The sequence below is a fragment of the Borostomias antarcticus genome (assembly GCF_949987555.1).
Source record: "Borostomias antarcticus genome assembly, chromosome: 17".
NCBI lineage: Eukaryota > Metazoa > Chordata > Actinopteri > Stomiiformes > Stomiidae > Borostomias > Borostomias antarcticus.
Genome location: NC_140250.1, coordinates 2,523,855 through 2,541,205, shown reverse-complemented (window position 1 = coordinate 2,541,205; position 17,351 = coordinate 2,523,855). Strand labels below are relative to the sequence as shown.

At 45.3% G+C, this 17,351-nt stretch overlaps 1 protein-coding gene across 1 annotated transcript; it reads left to right on the top strand.

Moving 5' to 3' along the window:
- Positions 1-11,320: 11,320 nt before the first annotated feature.
- Positions 11,321-15,706, top strand: LOC311319961 (calcium-binding protein 2; the record flags this gene model as incomplete). Its single annotated transcript, XM_084451595.1, has 9 exons — positions 11,321-11,359; positions 11,850-11,860; positions 12,259-12,327; positions 13,037-13,172; positions 14,476-14,506; positions 14,710-14,850; positions 15,066-15,175; positions 15,347-15,494; positions 15,678-15,706. The coding sequence occupies 9 exons, from the start codon at positions 11,321-11,323 to the stop codon at positions 15,704-15,706; spliced, it is 714 nt and encodes a 237-aa protein (XP_084307721.1).
- Between the last annotated feature and the right edge of the window lie 1,645 nt (positions 15,707-17,351).

Below are 17,351 nucleotides of genomic sequence, written 5' to 3'. Positions count from 1 at the left end.
TTTTTTTGGGTGGGTGGGGGGGTCATATCTCAAATGCAGCCTACAAGATGTGGGTTCCATGCACAACAGAGTGCTTAGGCCATTCCCCTAGTCCAATTCCTAGTGTGTGTGAACCATATACATGGTTAGTAGGCTAAATAGATCTTGAAATCTCGAAGAAATAATATTCACACAGGCCTACTGTTCATATTATGATTTAGAACACTTGGTTGATCATTTAACAATCGTAAAACGATCTTAGAATGTAGGCTATTGATCAAGAGAGGTTTTTTGATTTATTGTGACATAATTGGAATACATTCTTCTGCTTTATTTGCTGTGTGATATAATTCAACTCGACATCACACAGATCACCTTCAGTGTTCAACCTGTTATTTGACAACTTTTCAGTAAATATACATTTAAGGTTAAAGTCATTTGTGTTCAGTCTTTTCACTGCTATGTGGTTGCCTAGGTGACTATTTTAATAATGGCTGCTGATTATTTTTTTCTCTGTATTCATTTATTTAAATGGGAAAGACATTTATGATCTCAGCATAGCTTGTTGTTAGTGCTTGTCTGACAATAACGGGTGATTTGTTCATTTTTACAATGCATTGTTAATGTGTGTGTGTGTATAGGCTATTATATGTATAGGCTATTATGGTTAATAACACTGTTATTATGCCAGTGATTGCTCCAAGCTAAAAACTAAAATACAAACTTGGGTTTGAAGACATGGCGCTGCTGTGTTGTATTCTGGGTTGGAATATAATTTACCACAGGTGCATTCAGCTGGTGCATTCAGTATAGAGGTCCTTTGCTCTTGCCACAGAATTACCTTTGGTTGTCATCCAAGGCCTGGAATACACTAGCGCGGAGATCCATAGCTACGTTTTTGAACGGGGAAAACCATCCGCGATTACACGCAAAATTGCAAACACACATCACACCACCATTAAAGAGCATATCAAACAGGTGAATTATGAGTTTGAGCTACAGCAATCAAGGGTATATTTTTCTTGGTTTGTAGCATAGTCTATGATGTTGTGAGTTTAAAATGCAAAGTCGAGCCCTCCAACCAACGCCAACAGTAACCAACAAATACATTTCCATCCCCAACAAATACATTTCCATCCCCGTTTGTGTTCCATGCCTGTTGCGCATTCCTTGCTTATAAAATAATCTTTTTTGTGACGAATCAAACCACCATCTCATCTACTTCGTGTTGCTGCATTTTTTGTTTTATTCTTTCATGATTTGAGCGCAATCATTGATTGACTTATTCATCAGCTTGTTCAGCTTTGTAGCATCCCTCGCACAGATGTTGCCACCCCAGCAGTCCACGGCGAAGAAAAGGGCGCTGGCGACCACCGACTGGTAGAACATTTGCTGCAGCTTGATGCAGACGTTGAATGACCTCAGCCTTCTCAGGAACACCAGTCTGCTCTGCCCCTTCCTGAAAAGAGCCTCGCTGTTGTCGGTCCATTCCAGTTTGTTGTTGATTTGGACTCCCAGGTACTTATAGGAGTCCATCCTCTCGACTTCCGCCCCCTTGATGGTGATGGGGGCTGGGGTCCCCCTCTTCCTCCTAAAATCCACCACCAACTCCTTTGTGTTGCTGGTGTTAAGCAGAAGGTGGTTGGTGTCACACCACTGCACAGGGCTCTGTACTCCTCGTCCCTGATTGATTGGTTGGTTTAACTTGAAGTGAATACAGTGTTAGAGTGTAGCCTTATTCCTATCGTTTTTACAAAAGCCTTCGGATCTGCCTATTACACTAGCGCATGACGCTGGGATCTTAACTATTTCACATCAGATCGTCCTCAATTTATTAAGTTATTGTGTCCTCCCCCCTTATATTGTTGCATAGAATCACCCGAATCGATGCAGTTAAAAATGCCCTTGTGTTAGTTAGTAGCCTCCCTAGTCTAGGCAGGACAGATGTGGCAGTCTGACTGACTAGTGACTGGCTGCGTCCCTGACTCGCACAGTGCTCCCGCCGGCTCGAGTGGAAGGTTTGGGGAGAGACCGCGTGGCTCTACGAGGGCATCTTGGAGAGGGACGAGTCTCCCCCCGGTGTTCAGTAGCAGAACTGCAGTCTGAAATTGTTGTTCTCGTGAATGTAAGCTAACTGTATTGTCCTGATACAGCATTGCATGCTGGGAAATGGTAGAAAGACGTGTTCACCATCAGGGTTTAGTGTATGCTGTAGAATGACCTCCCCACAGCGGCCGTGTACAACTCATACTTACCTGGCAGGGGAGACACCATGATCATGAAGGTGGTTCACCCTGGGCGAGGCTCAGCCATTGCACTCCGGCTGTGCTGACCCCAGCGAATTCCTCAAATGTGGGAATCTCGACTGCATAATTTCTGGTAGTGGGGGACTGCGTTCGCGCTCTCCCCTGATAAAGTGTTGAAAATATAAAACAAACTCACCTTTGAAGACCGATGGCTCTGCCACGTTGTGTTCGGGGTTAGAATAGAAATGACCACAGGGTGTGTAGTAGGCTGGAGACAAGCTGGTGCACTCGGTAGTATAGAGGTCCTTTGCTCTTGCCACAAAATGACCCTTGTTTTTCTTCCTCAAATCAAGTTAACTGTACAATTTCCATTTAATAAAGACGTCCAGTTCTCGATGCACTAGGTTTGATTCAAGGATGTTTATTAGTCATATGTGCAAGATGTGGGTTCCATGCACAACAGAGTGCTCAGGCCATTCCCCTAGTCAAAGTCCTAGTCTGGGTGAACCATATACATGGTTAGTAAATAGATCTTAATCTTGAAAAATCTAGAAACAACCACCTCACAGAAATAATATTCACACAGACCTACTGTTCATATTATGATTTAGAACACTTGGTTGATCATTTAACGATCATAAAACAATCTTAGAATGTAGGCTATTGATCAAGAGAGGTTTTTCAATTTATTGTGACAATTGGAATACATTCTTCTGCTTTATTTCCTGTGTGATATAATTCAACTCGACATCGCACAGGTCACCTTCAGTGTTAAACTTGTCATTCGGCAACTTTTCAGTAAATATACATTTAAGTTAAAAGTAGCCTACTGTAATTTGTGTTCAGTCTTTTCACTGCTATGTGGTTGCTTCTGTATTATAATCATGGCTGCTGATTTTTTTCTCTTTAATAACTTATTTAAATGGGAAAGACATTTATGATCTCAGCATAGCTTGTTAGTTGTTGTCCGACTAAGGGGAGATTTATTCATTTTCACAATGCGTTGATAATGCGTGTGTTTAGGCTATTATGTCTATATGCTTAATAACACTGTTATTATGCCAGTGATCGCCAAGTTCGGTTGAAATCATAATGGGGGTTGTTCTGCTCTCACAGGCAACTGTCGCCTCCCCATCTGACGTGCAGCTACAACTGAATTCTGATTGGTGAGGAGGCGACCTCGTGGGCGTTCTCTGCTCATTCATAAACTAATGTAACATGAGGCGCATTTAGCAGGCTACAACACAGTATTAAATACGTCGTATAACATACCCTTTTAGGTTTAAATTAATTCGATAAATTAGTGCATCTAGTATTTTTAACAGACGATCATTATTGGGTTACATGAAATGTGATATGATATGTTGCTGTCTCGTCACCGGGTTTGTTGTCCCGGGAAACGGCCTGCTTTCTCCGCATGGTGGTTCGGTATCGCTTCTCGGCCTTTTGGCTAAGATCAAGTGTAGTATCTGTTCTTATCAGTTTAATATCTGATACGTCCCCTACCCGGGGACCATATATTAAATTGATTTTTGGAACAGGGAGATGGAATAGGGGCTTGCTCCGTCCACTCCACGCATCGACCTGGTATTGCAGTACCTCCAGGAACGGTGCACTTCCCCCCGGGGATATAAGATGTCAAAAGAGAAATAGGAAGTTTAAACGCTGCTTGAGACTTTCACATTCACAACGTAGCCAAAGTTGCTGGGAAGTCACAACGCTGGGATCTTAACTATTTCACATCAGATCGTCCTCAATTTATTACGTTATTGTGTCCCTCCCCCCTTGTATTATTGCATAGAATCAACCGAGTTGATGCAGTTAAAATGCCCTTGTGTTAGTTAGTAGCCTCCCTAGTCTAGGCAGGACAGATGTGTAGTGACTGGCTGCGTCCCTGGCTCGCACAGCGCTCCCGCCGGCTCGAGTGGAAGGTTTGGGGAGAGACCGCGTGGCTCTACGAGGGCATCTTGGAGAGGGACGAGTCTCCCCCTGGTGTTCAGTAGCAGAACTGCAGTCTGAAATTGTTGTTCTCGTGAATGTAGGCTAGTAGTAGTGGAGTAAAAGTAAGTGTAAACATTTATTTTAGGCTTTTGGTTGATTGTGTTCGAATATGATATGCACCAGTGTTTGTGGGGATGTATTCACTGGAATTTTACTTCAGAAATGAACACACTTTTATGAAAACAAACTGTATTATCCTGATACAGCATTGCATGCTGGGAAATGGTAGAAAGACGTGTGTTCACCATCAGGGTTTAGTGTATTCTGTAGAATGACCTCCCCACAGCGGCCGTGTACAACTCATACTTACCTGGCAGGGGAGACACCATGATCATGAAGGTGGTTCACCCTGGGCGAGGCTCAGCCATTGCACTCCGGCTGTGCTGACCCCAGCGAATTCCTCAAATGTGGGAATCTCGACTGCATAATTTCTGGTAGTGGGGGACTGCGTTCGCGCTCTCCCCTGATAAAGTGTTGAAAATATAAAACAAACTCACCTTTGAAGACCGCTGGCTCTGCCATGTTGTGTTCGGGGTTAGAATAGAAATTACCACAGGTTGTCTAGGCTTGAGACAAGCTGGTGCACTCAGTAGAGAGGTCCTTTACTCTTGCCACAAAATGACCCTTGTTTTTCGTCCTCAAATCGAGTAAACTGTACAATTTCCATTTAATAAAGACGTCCAGTTCTCTATGCACTAGGTTTGATTCAAGGATGTTTATTAGTCATATGTGGAAGATGTGGGTTCCATGCACAACAGAGTGCTCAGGCCATTCCCCTAGTCAAAGTCCTAGTCTGGGTGAACCATATACATGGTTAGTAAATAGATCTTGAAATCTTGAAGAAATAATATTCACACAGGCCTACTGTTCATATTATGATTTAGAACACTTGGTTGATCATTTAACGATCATAAACCTGTGATCGTTATTAACCTGACAATAACCTGTCAGGTCCAGTGGATGGCCCACTGTCACCAGCAGACCACCCTGAGTCCGATAGATACCCCTGTGTCTGCTGTAGATGTCGTAGCAATTAGTTAACACACACACACACACGTACACACAGACATACACCAGTCCACTTCCGGCTTTAGGCCTTGGCCCAGTACCCCCCTTCCCCTCACCCTAACCCGGGTCCGTATCCTCTTCCTACCCCCACCCTACCCCTGACCCCTGCCTCTACCTGGACCCAGGCACACTCACACACACACAGACATACACCAGTCCTGGGCTCAGATCCCCTCACCCTAACCCGGGTCCGTATCCTTTTCCTACCCCGACCCTACCCCTGACCCCTGCCTCTATCTGGGCCCAGGCACATTCAAGCACACACAGACATACACCAGTGTTTGCCATGTCTCTCCTATGATGTTATTAGCCTCTCTTACTCTGAAAATGTAATTTAATGTTATTTATTGCTTTATAAATGTTCTTAGCCGGTAGACAAACATACTCCAGGAGCTTGCTCGATCGCCTTGTTGACAGGGTTCAGGGAAGAATTTTTTTACAGCTCACTTATCTGGCCCCCGGGTGATACTGTTTTTTTGCTTCCCTCTGGAATATGTAGGGGTGGGACGTCTGCCCACCTCCCTTGTTCTCTGTAAAGCGCATTGTGTTGCCTCTGGGTATGAAATGCGCTATACAAATAAAGCATTGATTGATTGATTAAACAATCTTAGAATGTAGGCTATTGATCAAGAGAGGTTTTTCAATTTATTGTGACATAATTGGAATGCATTCTTCTGCTTTATTTCCTGTGTGATATAATTCAACTCGACATCACACAGATCACCTTCAGTGTTAAACCTGTTATGCGACAACTTTTCAGTATACATTTAAGTTAAAAGTAATTTGTGTTCAGTCTTTTCACTGCTATGTGGTTGCCTAGGTTACTCTGTATTTTAATCATTGCTGCTGATGTTTTTCTCTGTAATAACTTATTTAAATGGGAAAAACATTTATGATCTCAGCATAGCTTATTAGTAGTTGTCCGACTAACGGGAGATTTGTTCATTTTCACAATGCGTTGATAATGCGTGTGTTTAGGCTATTATGGTTAATAACACTGTTATTATGCCAGTGATCGCCAAGTTCGGTTGAAATCATAATGGGGGTTGTTCTGCTCTCACAGGCAACTGTCGCCTCCCCATCTGACGTGCAGCTACAACTGAATTCTGATTGGTGAGGAGGCGACCTCGTGGGCGTTCTCTGCTCATTCATAAACAAATGTAACATGAGGCGCATTTAGCAGGCTACAACACAGTATCAAATACGTCGTATAACATACCCTTTTAGGTTTTAATTAATTCGATAAATTAGTGCATCTAGTATTTTTAACAGACGATCATTATTGGGTTACATGAAATGTAATATGATATGTTGCTGTCTCGTCACCGGGTTTGTTGTCCCGGGAAACGGCCTGTTTTCTCCGCATGGCGGTTCGGTATCGCTTCTCGGCCTTTTGGCTAAGATCAAGTGTAGTATCTGTTCTTATCAGTTTAATATCTGATACGTCCCCTACCCGGGGACCATATATTAAATTGATTTTTGGAACAGGGAGATGGAATAGGGGCTTGCTCCGTCCACTCCACGCATCGACCTGGTATTGCAGTACCTCCAGGAACGGTGCACTTCCCCCCGGGGATATAAGATGTCAAAAGAGAAATAGGAAGTTTTAACGCTGCTTGAGACTTTCATATCTACAGCGTAGCCAAAGTTGCTGTGAAGTCATTACGCTGGGAAAGTTGCTGAGATGATCCTCAATTTATTAAGTTATTGTGTCCCTCCCCCCTTAGGGCATAGAATCAACCGAGTTGATGCAGTTAAAAATGCCCTTGTGTTAGTTAGTAGCCTCCCTAGTCTAGGCAGGACAGATGTGGCAGTCTGACTGACTAGTGACTGGCTGCGTCCCTGGCTCGCACAGCGCTCCCGCCGGCTCGAGTGGAAGGTTTGGGGAGAGACCGCGTGGCTCTACGAGGGCATCTTGGAGAGGGACGAGTCTCCCCCTGGTGTTCAGTAGCAGAACTGCAGTCTGAAATTGTTGTTCTCGTGAATGTAGGCTAGTAGTAGTGGAGTAAAAGTAAGTAAAAACATTTATTTTAGGCTTTTGGTTGATTGTGTTCGAATATGATATGCACCAGTGTTTGTGGGGATGTATTCACTGGAATTTTACTTCAGAAATGAACACACTTTTATGAAAACAAACTGTATTATCCTGATACAGCATTGCATGCTGGGAAATGGTAGAAAGACGTGTGTTCACCATCAGGGTTTAGTGTATTCTGTAGAATGACCTCCCCACAGCGGCCGTGTACAACTCATACTTACCTGGCAGGGGAGACACCATGATCATGAAGGTGGTTCACCCTGGGCGAGGCTCAGCCATTGCACTCCGGCTGTGCTGACCCCAGCGAATTCCTCAAATGTGGGAATCTCGACTGCATAATTTCTGGTAGTGGGGGACTGCGTTCGCGCTCTCCCCTGATAAAGTGTTGAAAATATAAAACAAACTCACCTTTGAAGACCGCTGGCTCTGCCATGTTGTGTTCGGGGTTAGAATAGAAATGACCACAGGTTGTCTAGGCTTGAGACAAGCTGGTGCACTCAGTAGAGAGGTCCTTTACTCTTGCCACAAAATGACCCTTGTTTTTCGTCCTCAAATCGAGTAAACTGTACAATTTCCATTTAATAAAGACGTCCAGTTCTCTATGCACTAGGTTTGATTCAAGGATGTTTATTAGTCATATGTGGAAGATGTGGGTTCCATGCACAACAGAGTGCTCAGGCCATTCCCCTAGTCAAAGTCCTAGTCTGGGTGAACCATATACATGGTTAGTAAATAGATCTTGAAATCTCGAAGAAATAATATTCACACAGGCCTACTGTTCATATTATGATTTAGAACACTTGGTTGATCATTTAACGATCATAAACCTGTGATCGTTATTAACCTGACAATAACCTGTCAGGTCCAGTGGATGGCCCACTGTCACCAGCAGACCACCCTGAGTCCGATAGATACCCCTGTGTCTGCTGTAGATGTCGTAGCAATTAGTTAACACACACACACACACGTACACACAGACATACACCAGTCCACTTCCGGCTTTAGGCCTTGGCCCAGTACCCCCCTTCCCCTCACCCTAACCCGGGTCCGTATCCTCTTCCTACCCCTGACCCCTGCCTCTACCTGGACCCAGGCACACTCACACACACACAGACATACACCAGTCCTGGGCTCAGATCCCCTCACCCTAACCCGGGTCCGTATCCTTTTCCTACCCCGACCCTACCCCTGACCCCTGCCTCTATCTGGGCCCAGGCACATTCAAGCACACACAGACATACACCAGTGTTTGCCATGTCTCTCCTATGATGTTATTAGCCTCTCTTACTCTGAAAATGTAATTTAATGTTATTTATTGCTTTATAAATGTTCTTAGCCGGTAGACAAACATACTCCAGGAGCTTGCTCGATCGCCTTGTTGACAGGGTTCAGGGAAGAATTTTTTTACAGCTCACTTATCTGGCCCCCGGGTGATACTGTTTTTTTGCTTCCCTCTGGAATATGTAGGGGTGGGACGTCTGCCCACCTCCCTTGTTCTCTGTAAAGCGCATTGTGTTGCCTCTGGGTATGAAATGCGCTATACAAATAAAGCATTGATTGATTGATTGATTAAACAATCTTAGAATGTAGGCTATTGATCAAGAGAGGTTTTTCAATTTATTGTGACATAATTGGAATGCATTCTTCTGCTTTATTTCCTGTGTGATATAATTCAACTCGACATCACACAGATCACCTTCAGTGTTAAACCTGTTATGCGACAACTTTTCAGTATACATTTAAGTTAAAAGTAATTTGTGTTCAGTCTTTTCACTGCTATGTGGTTGCCTAGGTTACTCTGTATTTTAATCATTGCTGCTGATGTTTTTCTCTGTAATAACTTATTTAAATGGGAAAAACATTTATGATCTCAGCATAGCTTATTAGTAGTTGTCCGACTAACGGGAGATTTGTTCATTTTCACAATGCGTTGATAATGCGTGTGTTTAGGCTATTATGGTTAATAACACTGTTATTATGCCAGTGATCGCCAAGTTCGGTTGAAATCATAATGGGGGTTGTTCTGCTCTCACAGGCAACTGTCGCCTCCCCATCTGACGTGCAGCTACAACTGAATTCTGATTGGTGAGGAGGCGACCTCGTGGGCGTTCTCTGCTCATTCATAAACAAATGTAACATGAGGCGCATTTAGCAGGCTACAACACAGTATCAAATACGTCGTATAACATACCCTTTTAGGTTTTAATTAATTCGATAAATTAGTGCATCTAGTATTTTTAACAGACGATCATTATTGGGTTACATGAAATGTAATATGATATGTTGCTGTCTCGTCACCGGGTTTGTTGTCCCGGGAAACGGCCTGTTTTCTCCGCATGGCGGTTCGGTATCGCTTCTCGGCCTTTTGGCTAAGATCAAGTGTAGTATCTGTTCTTATCAGTTTAATATCTGATACGTCCCCTACCCGGGGACCATATATTAAATTGATTTTTGGAACAGGGAGATGGAATAGGGGCTTGCTCCGTCCACTCCACGCATCGACCTGGTATTGCAGTACCTCCAGGAACGGTGCACTTCCCCCCGGGGATATAAGATGTCAAAAGAGAAATAGGAAGTTTTAGCGCTGCTTGAGATTTTCATATCTACAACGTAGCCAAAGTTGCTGGGAAGTCATGACGCTGGGATCTTAACTATTTCACATCAGATCGTCCTCAATTTATTAGACAAGTTATTGTGTCCCTCCCCCCTTGTATTATTGCATAGAATCAACCGAATTGATGCAGTTAAAATGCCCTTGTTGTGTTAGTTAGTAGCCTCGCTAGTCTAGGCAGGACGTCTGACTGACTAGTGACTGGCTCGAACAGCGCCGGCTGGAGTGGAAGGTTTGGGGAGAGACCGCGTGGCTCTACGAGGGCATCTTAGAGAGGGACGAGTCTCCCCCTGGTGTTCAGTAGCAGAACTGCAGTCTGAATTTTCTTTGTTCTCGTGAATGTAGGCTAGTAGTAGTGGAGTAAAAGTAAAAATCAAAATTTATTTTAGGTGTTACGCTGATTGTGTTCGAATATGATATGCAGTATAATACACGGTGTTTATGGGGATATATTCACTGGGATTTTACTTCGAAAATGAACACACTTTTATGGAAACAAACTATTGTCCTGACACAGCATTGCATGCTGGGAAATGGTAGAAATACTTGTATTTTGATGCAAAATGAAGACAAAAACACATTCAAATAGCCTCTTACACAGCTGGTTAAACTCGTATGGAATAGTTATTTGATCTAATCTGCGCTGTCCCTAGTAGATGTCTGGTGTTCACCATCAGGGTTTAGTGTATGCTGTAGAATGACCTCCCCACAGCGGCCGTGTACAACTCATACTTACCTGGCAGGGGAGACACCATGATCATGAAGGTGGTTCACCCTGGGCGAGGCTCAGCCATTGCACTCCGGTTGTGCTGACCCCAGCGAATTCCCCAAATGTGGGAATCTCGACTGCATAATTTCTGGTAGTGGGGGACTGCGTTCGCGCTCTCCCCTGATAAAGTGTTGAAAATAAAATAACTTGGGTTTGAAGACAGATGGCGCTGCTGTGTTGTTTTCTGGGTTAGAATGTAATTTACCACAGGTTGTCTAGGCTGGAGACCAGCTGGTGTATTCAGTATAGAGGTCCTTTGCTCTTTCCACAGAATTATCCTTGTTTTTTTATCAAGTAAATTGTGGTGTACCAGCTGGATAAGTCACAGGCGTGACGTACCTGCAATCAAAAGACATTTTGTTTGAATGAAGTTCAACAGCTAGCAGTGGATTATTATTATGATTATAGTGTGTTATTGAGTGAGATTTTATTCACTAATACAATAATGTAGGAATAAGTAATACCCTGTGGTGGTAGCCGGACTTGTAGAGGAAGTTCTGTCCTTTGCCCGCACATCCATCACCAAGAGGACACATAAGTGAGCACCTCCACACCCCAACAGGCCGCCGCATGAAGATGCGACTCCTTAAAAAAATAAAGATGTGGAGATGGCAGAGCACCCGCTATGGAGGCTGGAGATCTGGAGGGTAGAACCACATCCTGTCCGACTTCAACACCCGGCGCCTCTTCAACACTCCAGTGTGGTCCTGGTGGGTTTGAACAGGGGTGAACGCTCTGAAGGTCCTCAACACACAAGCCTCTACACCACGTCAAGGTCTCAATCCCGGTAGAGGAACATGATGAACTATGTACAATAAAATGAGGGATGAGAAGAGCACTAGACCCTTCCTGTCTGGCCGGCCATGCCGTGACGCCCTGCCGCGCCGCGCTCTCGCACAGCTCTGCGCTTTGCTTTCTAATCTCGACGCATTTAGCCGGGTCGTCACCCCTTAAGACGTCTGACGGCGGATTGGAGGGATGGATGGACGGACGGACGGAGGGAGCGAGTGAGGGGAGGAGGAGGAGGAGAGAGGAGGGACCTCGTCCCGTCGTTCGCAGTCCCCCGCGGAACGCCGTCGTGGGAAGAGTGGCGCCCTGTCATCTCTCCTACTTTCCTCTCCTCCTTTTACCTGACAGACAGCTGAAAGGTGAGACGGCGGTTGGCCCGCTCTCCTCTTTCTCCAAACTGAATACCTCCTGTAGCGTTTTCTATCAAATGTACTTTTTGCTTGTATGTTTTTGCACTACAATAGACAGCATCTACCTTTCTGCATGAAATGCACAGCATCCGTCTCGGCACAGTAGCTGATTTCCCAGTCCACACTTAATTTATTGCACCGTTTGTTATTACTATTGTACCTTTTTTTTATTACTATCGTCCTGCGTTATTCTCTCTTTACTGTCTTCTTGTGTTGTTATTTGTGGTGTTGTTACGAGGTTGAGGAGCCAGAACCCAAGAATTTTACTCCCCTGTACGCGTACAAAGGATGTAAAAATAAAGGAATGTGAATCTCATCTATGTGTTTATCTGTCTGTGTTTATTCAGCCCCAGTATGTCCAGAAAAGCCTCGACCACCTCGGCTACCTCGGCCGTCTCCGCCGTCTCCACAGAGAGGTGAGATAGACCGCCTCTCTACTGCTCCACAGAGCATTGTGGGTCAGCGAGGATTATTAATAATAATGATTCAGAATACAATAGGAAGTTTATTAGCCACGTGTAACAAGTACAGGTACATTGGACTTCTTGTCATCGCTGGTCCTTAGTGTCTTATCAGTGTTATATCAGCTCCTCATTCCAGTCCTGGGTATGGAACTAGACATTTAAAGGTTCCCAAACTGGCAATTTACTATCCGTAGTCTAGCAGTCTATCAGTATCATCCTAATCTATTTATCCCGTATGATCATGGATGACTGTGTGTGAGTCCATGATATAGGCAGTGCAACATTCAAGTATAGGCTACAGTTGTGCTGAGTCAGTTGTTGTCTGTTGTGTAGGCATGAGTCATTGCTTATTGTCTATCATATAGGCACTGTGTTTATATAGCGCCTTTCCAGGTGCTCAAATATGATAAAAGCTTTTTGTTTATTTGTGAAGATAGACAGATGAGCAATGCCAGGCATGCTGTGGATGATGTAGGCCTACATTTATTCCAAGATATGATGTTTTTACAACAAAACACTTGTTTACATTTGTTTGTTTACATTTGGGGTGGGGGGGGACCCCAATGTGAAACGTGTTCATTTTGTAGACGTCGTTGATTATAGGCGAGGCACGCGAGGATTCCCCCGGTCAGTGAACCAGCCTCTCTCTTGTCTCTCACAGCAAAGATGGCGCCCCCAAGTCCCGCAAGGGCTCCTCCTCCGGCGCCGAGGCCCCGAAGAAGACCAAGTCCAAGAAGACCACGGAGAGTCAGATGAACAAGGTCTACACCACCCTGCTCAGCAGCATCTTCGGGGCGGTACGCTATGAAGCTTTTCAAGTCTCGTCACAGGCTCCGCCTCCAAAAACCGTTCAGAATGTTTTGAATTTTGCTGCTTGTTTTACGAGCTGGTCAGAGATGAACTCGGGGTAGAGGTCGTCTGTTAGAGTTCCTCACCCTGGTCACTGAAGGAAATCCGTGCCTGTTTAAGTCCTGTGTGTGCGTGTCCTGTGTGTGTGTGTGTGCTGTGTGTGTGTGCGTGTGTGTGTGTATGTCGTGTGTGTGTGTGTGTGTATATATCCTGTGTGTGTGTGTGTGTCCTGTGTGTGTGCGTGTCCTGTGTGTGTGTGTCCTGTGTGCGTCCCCGTGTCCGCTCATGACCCGTTCACAAGGGCGTCCGTTCAGTTTCAGCTCAGTCAGTTCAGGAAGCTGGACCTGGACCACATTAAAATGTAAAATAACTAAAAAATAGAAAAACGTTTGATTACAAAAGCTAAACGTTATCAGTGTTATATGGAAGTATTTGAAATAACTTCAATTAGCCTATGGAATAAGTTATTTCGGTTTAAATTTAGAACTGACTGAAAATGAATTGTCCCCAACACTGCAGTACACCCATATTAACCTGGATACCTGTTAACGACAGTCACTGAAAGGAAGAAAGGATTCTTTGCTTGTGCAAAAGACAAGGGGAAGCAAGAGTCATTACCCAGGTGGCTGAGCTCCTAACCTTAGTATGTCAAGTGTGTGTGTGTGTGTGTGTGTACGTAGAGGCCTCTAAGCCACCCAAGGGAGAGTTGTCCTCTGTGTGGTCAGTACCAGTAATCCCGGTCAGTCCTCAGCGTTATCAGCCTGTTAGCTGCAGATCAGTGTCACCCTTCATCAAGCTCCCTGGAGGAGAGACACGGTAGAAGGAGCTTTATATACCAAACAACAGGAGAACGTTCTCGTCCTGCGTCTGTCCGGCCCCTGGAAGAGTCGTCAAGGTTAAGAACCATGGTTAACCACGTGTTGATTTCACCAAATGTACGTTAAAGGAATTAATGGCCAGAGGCTGACCAGCGTTTGTGTGTTTTTTGCTCGGATGGTCACATTATAATCCCAGGTGATCAGGAAACGGCCTCTGCTGTCCTCACCCCCCCCCCCCCCCCCCCCCCATCCCTGCGCCTTTAGAACGCCATCTTACGTCAGTGACCTCTCCTCCACCCCACCAACGTTCACCTCGGCGCTCTACAGGAGGCCCGAGCGTGTCGGGCCGTCTCCATTAAGGGGACGCCGGCGTAGGACGGACCGTCTCGTGTCCGAAGCCGCCGCTGACCTCTCTCCTCTTGTCTTCCTGCAGGAGAGAGAGCTGGCCCAAGTGGAGCTGGACGGTGAGTCCAGGCGCCATCGCACGGGGGGTTATGAATCTGATACTGGAGCTCCGCTTCGTAACCACCGACTCTTCCCTCCTAAACCCTTCCTTCTGGCCCGTATGCAGAGTCACTGTGATGTAACTGAGTCTGATGTGTAGTTTCACTTCCTGTCCACGACCCCTAACCCTAACCCCTCCCCCTGCCCCCTACCCTGGACACAGAGCTACAGGATTGCTTCAAGCTGTTCGAGCAGGGCGATGGCTACCTGAACTACAAGGATGTGGCGGAGTGCATGAGGACCATGGGGTACATGCCCACCGAGATGGAGCTGCTGGAGATCGTGCAGCAGATCAAGATGAAGAGTGAGTACTAGCGGCGGCGGCCGGCGATTGGCTGTCGCCGGGCGGTTTAGCCGGCGTCCTGACCGTTGATTGGCTGTGTGTCCAATTCGGACTGTATTCTGCCCGTTGGGTGGCTGGTGTGTGATGGTGTAACTACACAGTACCGTGACTGTCGATTGGCTGTTTGTCTCGAGTCCTGACCGCATCCTGGCTGTTGATTGGCCGTGTGTCTCCAGTGGGCGGTCTGATGGACTTTGACGACTTCTGCGAGCTGATGGGGCCCAGGATGATGCACGAGACGGCGGACATGCTGGGGTTGAAGGAGCTCAGGTCCGCCTTCCAGCAGGTGAGGTTCTGACCCAGGAGAACCCGGATGAGCTGTGTGTCATTGAACATGTCCCTTCGTCACCTTGGCATTAGGGTCCATAGTTGGAGGTAAATGAGGGTTTTTAAACATGCTCTCTCCTCCTCCTCCTCCTCCTCTCTCCTCCTCCCTCTCTCCTTCGTCCTCCTCCAGTTCGACACGGACGGGGACGGTCTGATCAACCAGGATGAGATGAAGGAGGCGGTGAAGACCCTGTTGGGCGAGAAGCTGAAGAAGGGCGAGCTGGAGGAGATCCTGAAGGAGATCGACATCAACGGCGACGGCAACATCGACTTCGACGGTGAGTAGAACCCCGCCTCGCCGAGCATGACAGCGTAATGGATTGAATCCGCTCGCTGATACGTTTGCGTCTCATCGCACCGATGAATAGAAATGCCGTCAGTAGAATTTGACTTTATTGGGTGACCGTGGAGTGGACGGTCGAGATTCGTCGTTCTTCCGTCTGACCTCCTCTCTCTTCCAGAGTTCGTCATGATGCTGTCCATCCGCTAGACGCCTGGACTGCTGGCCGTCTGGTTACCATGGCCACCGCCCTCAACACGATGAATCGTTTGACTCCCGAAGCCAGGATTGTGTGTGTGTGTGTGTGTGTGTGTGTGTGTGTGTGTGTGTGTGTGTGTGTGTGTGTGTGTGTGTGTGTGTGTGTGTGTGTGTGTGCGCGCGCGCCTAGCCGCGTACAATATTGTGTGTGTGCATGACCAACATGAGATGATATGAACCTTTGTTGGGTACAAACAGATAATGGCCAGGTTTCCCGATAAAGAACCTTCTTAAGGAACCCTTCTTAAGGAACCCTTTGTATGGGAGTTAGGAAGTACTTTGGAGTTAGGTGCTTCTTAACTCGTTCGGGAAACCGGGCCAATATGGTGCTCGTTTTGGGTTGAGTATACATTTTCATGTTAGGCCTATGATGTTTTGTGTTAGAATAATCTCTTTTTAGAAGCCGATTGGCTGTTTGTGATTTGTAAATATGTTCAAATGGTTTGCTATTTTAATAAATAAATGTCATTCAAATTCCTGCCAGTCGCAGTTATTAGTAAAACATTTTATTTTAATCACTAACTCCGAATAAGATGCGACAACAAATAACTCAACAAGTTAAAACTTCTTTGTCTCAGTCTTTATTCCTAAAACCTTTTCTTACATAATGCGGTTAACCTCAAGGTTCTTGTTAACAAAATGGAAACAAAGAACTGATAGAAGTTCAGAGTAGCTAGATAGAGACCCCAAACATCAGCTGAACTCTGCCTTTCCATCTCCCCACCATCAGGGTAGAATGTAGTCACAATAAAGGGATATTACACTCTAAATTCAAAGTTTGAAAGGTGCTTCGAGACCTCCATGGTCTGAAGCAGTTTTTTGTTGAATTTTGAGCAAAACATGCCTTATTCTACCAGTAATATATAGGCAGGGGTGAAAATTAACTTTTTGGCTCACGGTGAGTCACCTGCCAAGGGGACTGTAGATGAAAAAATCTACCGGCCAAGTATATATTTTTTTCAGATAGCCTTCCGAAATCTAGTCACCAATTGGAAATTTTACCTGCATTTGGCCGGTGGCAGGTGTTCATTTTCAGCCCTGTATATACGAATATATTAATATTATATTTATTATTATTATTGTTATTATTAATATTATCAAACTATGTTGTTCACACCATCGAGCACATTTCCAGGCAGGCATTACTGCGTCTGCAAGGTCATCTCACTGTCTTGGCAAGAAACAAATGGATAAATAAGAATTGAACCCCTCTCCCCAAAACAAGTATCCTGGCTTCGCCATCCTGATCACGAGCTCACATTCTATTTCACTCCGTAGATTACGACCCGACCAGATATTTGTCGGGCCAATCACAACTGTTTGAGGCGGGGTTTGATACAATGACTGTACCCACTTGATAGGATGATCAACCTGCGTTTCGTTGCTCTGATTGGTTGTAGGTCTGTCCAATTGCACCCAGAGGCATTTTGGAAATTCAAAATAAACGCAGGATTTCCGGACCTTTCACATTTTTGCGAATTGGGTCTGGCGAAGCCAGGCTAAAAAACAAGCGCTAAGTCACAGGAATGAGAAATACAAAATGGCTTCCATCGCGTCAAATTCGAGAGGGAATGTTTTGAACTACTTTTGTAAACCT